Source organism: Triticum urartu, chromosome 7A, assembly GCF_056163025.1.
Source record: "Triticum urartu cultivar PI428250 chromosome 7A, HENAU_Tu73, whole genome shotgun sequence".
Lineage (NCBI taxonomy): Eukaryota > Viridiplantae > Streptophyta > Magnoliopsida > Poales > Poaceae > Triticum > Triticum urartu.
The window spans coordinates 135,180,285-135,189,428 of NC_141879.1; the positions used below are offsets into that span (position 1 = coordinate 135,180,285).

General features: G+C 50.6%; 1 protein-coding gene and 1 long non-coding RNA gene across 2 annotated transcripts; one reads left to right on the forward strand and one right to left on the reverse strand.

The window, feature by feature from the left end:
• Positions 1–2,141: 2,141 nt before the first annotated feature.
• Positions 2,142–4,771, reverse strand: LOC125524013 (uncharacterized). Its single transcript, XR_015611282.1, has 5 exons — positions 4,613–4,771; positions 4,271–4,525; positions 3,886–4,008; positions 3,632–3,745; positions 2,142–2,422 (listed from the first exon to the last, which is right to left on the reverse strand). It is a non-coding gene; the product is annotated as an uncharacterized LOC125524013 (long non-coding RNA).
• A 404-nt stretch (positions 4,772–5,175) lies between these two features.
• LOC125520118 (2'-deoxymugineic-acid 2'-dioxygenase) lies at positions 5,176–6,807 on the forward strand. The gene is made up of 4 exons (XM_048684943.2): positions 5,176–5,471; positions 5,575–5,825; positions 5,934–6,255; positions 6,381–6,807. Exons 1-4 carry the CDS (start codon positions 5,286–5,288, stop codon positions 6,621–6,623), a joined length of 1,002 nt encoding a protein of 333 aa, XP_048540900.1. The 5' UTR covers positions 5,176–5,285; the 3' UTR covers positions 6,624–6,807.
• Positions 6,808–9,144: the final 2,337 nt, after the last annotated feature.

Here is a 9,144-nt window from a genome sequence, read left to right on the forward strand (position 1 = left end):
GAGCACACTTAGGCCTTGTACAATGGGAGATGCTTAGAGAAGGTGCTTAGAGAAATAAACCAGACTTTTCTTAAGCACTGGTGCTTATTTGTACAAGATAGACGCTTAACTAAGCGTATTTCCTGTAGAAATAGGCATCGGTGCTTCAGAAAAATCCGATTTATTTTTCTAAGCATCTCTCTAAGCACCTTCCATTGTACAAGGCCTTAGCGTGCTCCCAGAGCACCAAAAAATGTCCTCTGAAAGCCTCCACAAGGGGTAACCTCCAGTTAGTTGCACACAAAAGAAAAAAAGTCCATTTTACTACCCTGAACAAAGTTGGTGGTTCACATAAAATCCTGATCTTTATTTCGGTTCTTTTTACACCATGAACAATCTCATACCGGACAAAACCAGTCCCTAGGTGGTTTGACTTGACTGATTGCTGACGTGGCAATGGTCAATGGGCGGTTTTGACCTGCAGGCGAGTCTCCCTCGTCACGCTGGGTTGAGACAGAGGAGCTCCTCCCGAGCCTCCCATCGCAGCTGCCTCCATCCCGAGCACCGCGCGCGACCCCGCCTCATCTGGATGATGCCGGCGACCGTCAGAGTTCCAAGCTGCTGCCCTGACGCCCTGCTTCTTCTTTCTCCCTTCTCTTCCCTCTCCCTTCCCGCACATCTGAACTCACTTTGATCCACCCTGCCCCGGCATCCATGGCCGTGCCGTCCGCCGGGCCCACCCCGCGTTCCCCTCGCCCGGACTCATCCGCGGCGGCCAACGCGTCTGCCAACGCCGCCTGTCCCTGGACTTCGGCGACCCGGCCTCCCTCGCCGCCCTCCACGACCTCACCGACGTCGGCGTCGCAACCCGCCTGCTCCACGAGTGTGTCGCCTACCAGCGCGCCCTCGACGCTCGCCTCAACGCGCTCCTTGCCCACCGCCCCAACCTCGACCGTGCGGCCGCCTCCCTGCTCCGCTCTGCCCCGCCGTTCCTCCCGCTCGCCGCCTCCGACGCCACCGCGCTCAGGGAGTCATCCTCCTCCACCGCCGCGCTCACCGAGGTGCTCTCCTCCCGCATCCGCCACCTCGATGCGGCGCACTCGCGCGCCGAGTCCGCCCTGGCCCGTGTCGAGGCCGCACTCGACTGTTCCCGCGCGCTCGACGCTGCGCGCCGCGCCCTGGCAGCCAACGACCTCGCGGCCGCCGCCACCGCAGCCCATGAGTTCCTGGCCATCGACGCGCGGTTCCCCACTAACGACAACCTCCGCCGCGACCTGCTCGACATCAAGCGCCGCCTCGAGGGCTAATTTCCTCACCGAGCGCCCCCTGAGTCACTGCCAAGCGGGTCCCATTTCCTAGTTAACCATGGGCTAATTTCCTGTTTCACTTAAGTTAATCCTCGTGGCCCCACCCGCAGGTCAAAACCACCATTGACTAGCGCCACATCAGCTGCATGTTGAGACAAACCACCCAAGGGGGTCTTTTGTCCGGTTTGGGATTGTTCAGGGGGTAAAGGGAACCGAAATAAAGATCAGGGGGTAATGTGAACCACCAACTTTGTTCAGGGTAGTAAAATGGACTTTTTTCCACACAAAACAACTTATCTCTCTTTGTGTTGAATTTTTTCATTAAAACTCTCAAATTACGACAACTAATAACATATACTACGAAATGTGACACTTGTCGCCATAAAAAAAGACCTGATAACTTTTGCGAAAGTTACCGAAAGTGCTATTCTGAGCTCGAGCTCAGATGCACTCGCTATCCCCATCGCTCGTTTGCCTCCAGATTCGCACTTGCCCATGTATCTGGCAGTGTATTTCAACTAGTATGTTCGTCCTTATTTCAGTTCCTGGCCCACAGCACCATCCTAATTAATGTGACGCCCGCCGCTGGACACGTGAAGGCTCAGAAGCGTCGACATGTTCTGGTCCACGGCTCAGACGTCGTACTCTAACGGCGACTGTCTGACTCGCCCCATTTAGTGCCCCACCTCCCACGCTCCACGCAAGATTCTCGCCAGCCGCCGCCCCCATCTGATTCAGGCAAACTCAAACGCAAATCTTGTTGCTGCACAATTTAACATCCGTCCCATAAATTCTGCAGCTATGTATTTAAGCTGCCTACTCACGCTGACAACCTCATATAGCTACAGAATCATATGCGTGCTCAGAAAAGGTAGCACTGCTCTATATTTAAAGAGATGAGTACATTAAGCATTGCTCAACAGTGGTAAGTTGAGAAACAGAGTGCAAGGTGCCCAAGTTTCAAGTCGAAGATTAGTTTGACCTCACACAAGGTGTCCCAGCAACCATTGACAAACACAACAAAAGGATGAGCTTCACAATGACATTTCTCCAGCACCAGCTTCACAACTTGTTTGAATTATCATCTACGCCGGAATCTTCACAACGATATTCTTTGGGCTTTCTTAATAACTCAACTGAAATTAAATAGAAACATGTCGGTGAAGATAGAAAACTTGATGAAAACTAATAAGAAGTGGGTAACATAATTAGAAAGTAAATATCATAGCTTTCTAAAACTATAATAGGAGCATGCTAGAGTGTACAGTAAGTCAGCAATAATTTACACTATCATGACTCGTATCTTGAAATCCACTGCAAATAGAACATAAACTACAGTGTCAACTATCAGTCAAAATTGATTTATTCTAAAATGACATGTCACCTCTAGCCTCATTCAACTATAGGGTCCAAAATGCATCAAATAAAATGAAAAGATTCAGATGAGAGCTATGAAGAAGGCGTTTAGCTGGTGGTGCTATCTCTGCTATACAGAGCTGTATTTTGACAAACTATTGCAAGAATCTTATTTGGTGCCTTCATCATACACAAACAATGTGAGAAAATGCAGGCAGGGACAAACAGATCGAGGGGTTAACCAGCCAATGCAACATGATTTGTACTTATATATGGCGTGAATGCATAGTAAACAGATTTTCATGTGAATGATAGAGATCATAAAACACTGTAGCATGGCATGGCATATTTGTGAAACAGTACAATATGTGCGCCTATAGTAAATTTGCTGAAGATAGAGAGCACTGGAGAAATCTATCTTCCTATTTCACAGTTTTGGAATCTGCAGCGGCAAACAAAGAAGGCCTCCATGGTCAGTTAGCAATACCTAACCATGAGTTCAATTAGAGCGCAACACACTTGGACCTGGTAGGAAATCTCTAGATGATATGTGTCTCCTAATTAAGATGAGTCCCGTGTTTTTCTTATTTGTTTTTACTCACCATTAGTAGATTCATCTGGCGGTGCAAACTAAACTGAAACCAAACAGCTAGCGGAAGTAACTAGCATTCCTGTACTGAACAAATAAAAGCATATGAACAAAGCTAGCTAACTGGCACAAACTGCAGATATCCTCTGAAAATTGGACAACATTTATACACACAAAAAGGGGATACAACAGGCATGTACTATTTCTCATTCTTCTTTTCTCAGAAAACAAGTAACAGTGTACATGAATTCCACCAAATACTACTGGTACAGCAGTGCATGCATTTGGTGAAGAGCTGACAGGACCATGGATCTATGATCTATCTACATCTAACCCCAGTGCATGTACATCTCATCTTATCATATCTGATCTCAGTGATCTGGTTGGTGCCGTTGCTTACCTCCTCAATCAAAGTGGATCTAGGAGAGACAAATCACAAAAGCTTAACCGCCGGAACATCAGGAAAGCCATCGCCGTTGGTCGCCTGTTCTTCCACTCCCTCCCTCCCGTGCTTCTGAAGTTTCAAAATGATGTCTGCGTCAGAGAAGAACAAACTCGCCCTGTATTCAATCCACGCCTACCACCCTTTGACGGAAAGCGACCTTTCCAAGCCACAGATCAGACAGAAATCAAGGAACTTGATCCAAGGCTCACCTCATATGCTTCACCCAGCAAGTTAAAGTAGTACCCAACACCGGAGTAACATTTTCAGCCGGGTTTTACACAAACAATGCGGTTTGGGGTGTCCTGCTAGGAGCAGCGGCACCAATTCTCAACCTGAAAGGGATTATATATGATTTGTATCAACCAAATTGATACACTGCCCATCTAGTTGCAGTTCAAACTACTAACTCACATAAAGACTAATTAGATTAGATTAACCGCTTAAAACATAAGTCCTCACACTAATGCATATCAGACTATGGATTACTGCCATGCCAAAAATTCAGCCAACACTGCACGGCCACAAACAGCCTGAAAATACGTTTACTGAAATTCTTCATAGCATAGATCAAATTTTAAATTTAGTTCCCCTAACCTCTTACTCCAACACGGAGTCTGGGGATTCATCTTCCCCGTATGGAGCTCAGAATATGGAAGCGACTTGTCCCTTCACACTGCTGCCATACTGCAGATTCGCCCATCTTCGCTCATCGCCACCGGTGCAGAGATGCCATGCAGATCCGCCCATCGCCGCTCACACTCGTGTTGACCAGAAACAGCACCTCCACCACCATCCACCGGCGAACCTTCCGGCAGCAGACTCTCTCCTACCTCCTCAATCAGCGTGGATCTGTGGCACAGAAAGCAAATAAACCCCAACCCTCTGAGCTCCGCTCTTCAAATCGCACGCAAAGTTTGCAAAAAATCGCTATCATACCTTCTGATTGGCTGCATAGGGAACTCCGTTAGCGTTGGTCGCCTGTTCTCCAACTTCCTCCCTCTCTCCCTCATCAGATACCGAAAATGGCGGCTGCGTTGGGGAAGAATAGTCTGCGTCTGCATTCGTTTCGAGGCTGCCGCCCTGACGGAAAGCGATATCTGAGCCACGGATCAGACAAACAAAAACGATCCTGGGCCACGGCTCAGCCCGTCATCCGGAGACGGCCGCCAAGCAGCTGGCCCACCCCTCGCCCTGGCACATACGTATTCCCGCACAGTGCGCAATTACCAGCACTTCAAAACGAACTATATAAAGAATTGGCCCATATCCCTATGCATTAAGCGAACGCCCAGAATATCGAGAGCATATGAGCTCGAGACCAGTTACTCCGCGTCCGAAAGTTACGCCATAATCAGCGATTTCGCCGTCGTCTCGTATTGTACCAATCCGACTCGTACTGTCCGAACGGACTCGTCGTGTGGAGCATGGGCTGGCCGGCTCGTGGGCCGAAAAAGAGGGCCACACCTTTAAGCTTTGGGATGTCCGTGAAGCATGTCGGATATATTCGCATTTGTCTCCTCTCCCGAGCTCCTGTGCTCCCCTGCTCACCGGACCTGCTCACCTACCGGTCTCGTCTCCCCAAGATTTCCAGATCAAGCAGAGCAGAGCCATGGCGAACCTCCTCTCCTCGGTCCCGACCCACGCGACGCTCCCGGACTGCTTCGTCTTCCCGCCCGATCAGCGCCCGCCGGCCTCCACTCAGGCCGTCTCCCTCCCGGTCATCGACCTCTCTCGCGGCCGCGACGAGGTCCGCCGCGCCGTCCTCGACGCCGGCAAGGAGCTCGGGTTCTTCCAGGTCAGTGCGAAATCACAGCCCCCTTTTAGTTAGATACTTCATCTCTCGATGTTTCGTTGTCAAAGCACCGGACCGGCTGACCGCCGCGCGGTGATGGGTGCAGGTGGTCAACCACGGCATCTCTGCGGAGGCGATACGGGACATGGAGGCGGCGTGCGAGGAGTTCTTCCGGCTCCCTGCGGAGGATAAGGTGGCCTTCTACTCGGAGGACACGGACAAGCCCAACCGTCTCTTCTCCAGCACCACCTACGAGCTCGGTGGCGAGAAGTACTGGCGGGACTGCCTCCGCCTCGCTTGCGGCTCGCCCGTCGGCGACACCAAGAACAACTGGCCCGACAAGCCGCAAAAGCTCCGGTAAATTCACGATGCCAACTCAATCATATCATATGATACCCGATTATTTATTTAATTTTTTCTTTTTGATTTGACTAATTTTGGTGTTGAATCTCGAGTGCGCTGCAGCGAGGTGGTTGAGAAGTTCGTGGAGCCGACGAGGGCCGTGGGGATGGAGCTGCTGCGGCTGCTGTGCGAGGGCATGGGGCTCCGGCCGGACTACTTCGAAGGGGACCTCACCGGCGGCGACGTGATCATCAACGTCAACCACTACCCGCCGTGCCCTGCGCCGGGCCTGACGCTGGGCCTGCCGCCCCACTGCGACCGGAACCTCATCACTCTCCTGCTCCAGAGCACCGTTCCGGGCCTCCAGGTCTCCTACAAGGGCGACTGGATCAACGTCGAGTCCGTGCCCAACGCCTTCGTCGTCAACTTCGGCCACCTGCTCGAGGCATCCATCCATTGATCACTTCCCCCTTTGCCTCAGATTGCTCATTTTTCAATGTGGGGTCGTCGATCGATCAACACAAATTATCACCAGGCTGACTGATAGTTCATTTCTTGATGTTGATGCAGATTGCGACCAACGGGGTTCTGAAGAGCATCGAGCACCGGGCGATGACCAACGGGGCGCTGGCACGAACGTCGGTGGCGACGTTCCTCATGCCGGCCGCGGACATCCCCATCGGCCCCGCGGAGGAGCTCGTCGGCGAGGGCAACCCGCCGCGCTACCGCACTGTCACTTTCGACGAGTTCATGCGCGTGTACAAGACCGTCGGCGCGCGGAGGGAGAGCGTGGAGAAGGCCTTCAAGCTTTAGACCTCAAGTTCACCTGTATCTGATTCTGATTTGGAGATCTAGCTACTGGGAAATAATAATGCCTGTACTGCTGATGATGCATAGGCCGGAGTAAAAAGAAAAGCAACTGGTGATTGTGAGGTGGAAATCACGTTTCTGCTATATCGACGCTGCTTGATTCCAGAATACAAGTTCAATTTGTGTCCGTGTATCATTTACCATGGGTGGGTAAGATCATCGAAACATGACACACAGATCTTAGAGGTGACTACTACTAGTCAGCATTAAATGTCTCAGTATTAAATTCTTCTCTCTTCCTTCCATTTATCTCTCTTCTCTCCCTTATGCCCACAACAGGATGGGCCTGCCAATTAATTAGAGGAGAGACGTTAGTCACTTTTAGTTGGGGGTGGGGTGACTAGGGACTACACTAGTTTTAGTCATCCATTAGTCAGGGGTGTTTGGAGGTTTACTGACTAAAAGTGACTATTACTAGTCTCTAGTCTCTAGTCACTAGTGATCCAAACACCCTCTTAGATTCTAAAGATAGGCATTATGATGTTTACGGCGGCAATGTGATCATCAACGTTAACCACTACACGCCATGAACATCATAATGCCTATCTCCATTGGCCAAAGAACGCAGTCGACACCACTTTAACATTCTCCGCCCCAGAGCCAAATGCGCATCCTACCACCAGGGTCGCCGCCCCGACATCCAAGACCCTGAGACTCTGCCCACTGCCCACATTGGCAACTCGTCAACCACGAAAGGAAGAGTAGGAAGGCGCCTCTTTCTGGTCATTACTCGACATCAGCCACCTAATCATGGCGGATTGACGACGAAGGTGCCCACACGGCGTCCCCAACCAGCACCACCTGAATCGGGAGGGAACACCGTCCCGTGGCTGTCAACGGCCCGTCGCCGAGAATGTCACAAGCATAGTCCCTCTAGCCTTGGCCCAGACGAACCCGAAGGACGCATCACCCGTATCGAAGCCGAAAGATCTGACGGCAAGGCAACCCCTCCCAGAGTCGCATAAACCACCACCAACACACACCACTCACCACACGCATGTCCGCCGCATTCCACCACATCCTGCTCGGGGCAACACCCACCACCTCCATCCGGTAGCTAGTCGGCCCTCCTCGGGCCGAAATTTGGCCAACCCGAGCGGGAGCCTCAGGCCAGAGCCGTTAAGCACCACTGTGTGGCTGCTGCGTGGGCCACACCACATCTATGCCTAGAAGCACCACATGCGGCACACTCCAGGCCACACGTTCCACTTGCGACTGGAGCCCCCTTGGCACAGCCACCAGAACCCAGGTCATGACCCAAATCTCGGCAGGAACCAACATGGGGGCGCTCCCAAGTGATGCTCCAGGTAACATGGCCATAGGCCCCGCTGTCCATGATCAACCCCCCCCCCCCCCCCCGCCACACACACACAGGTCGACACCTCCCAACGGAAGCGAAAGACCGGCGGCACATTTGGAATAGAATGAAAGGAAGCGAGGGAGGGGAAGGAGCCCCGTCGCCGTTTACAACAGCCCATGGCTTTGCCTAGTGCGGTACCTACAGACGGTGGCGACGGGTGGCTGGGAAAGGAGGAGACTAGTTGTGGCCGCGTGGAAACCCGCCTGTGTCACCAAGTATGATGACACGGGGCCAGCAATTTTTTTCCCCTAGAGCCAACCTCGCTCCTGTGTTATGAATACATTTTTTTGTTCAGTTATGTTACCAAAATGATTTGCTTTTTTCCAGCTTAAATTTGCTTGTATGGAAGCATAAACATATGATGTTAGTTTTATTGTCGCTTCTTGTAAATAAACATTTTTTCTTTAGATAGTGCAACCAACACAGGTTGCTTGGGATAAAAACACAAAGCTCCAATCCGGGCTCACATTCTTCCTGTGCATGTGTGATTTTCTTTTGGAGCCAGGCACGCGCCGGTAGGCTGGCTGGCTGGCCGGCTGTTTGCTCAACGTAACCTGGTAATAAAACGAAATTAGTTTGCTTCACCTCCTACTTGATATTTTCTTCTTTTGGGCTCTCTCTTTTTTTTTTGCGAAAATTCTTTTGGGCTCTCTCACGTGAAGAGATTCAAGGATGTGTTTGGTTACCTGCATGTATTTTTAGAGGTCGTATGTGGTGAACGATGCAGGCTTATTGAGATATGAAACAATGAAAACGGCCTAAAAAATGACGTGGACATATTGTTTGGTTGCATGCATGACGGTTGATGAAGTTTGGAAGTATTAATGGTCACTTGTTTTGTTTTAATGGCCTTTTGCATGTACTGTGAAAGGATGATGCATTTTAGGGGGTGTTTGGTTTCAGAGACTTTTTTATGTTGGGACTAGAAAAATTACCTAGCAAACCAAATAGGATGGAACTTTTTTGAGACTTTTTGCTAAAAATCCTTAGAAGCACCTTCTTAAGAGTCTTTTTTAAAAAGCCCCGGGGACTAGAAAAAGTCTTAGGACTAAAGAACCAAACACTACCTTAACGCACAAAAAAAAGGGTAGCTTTTTCATAGCA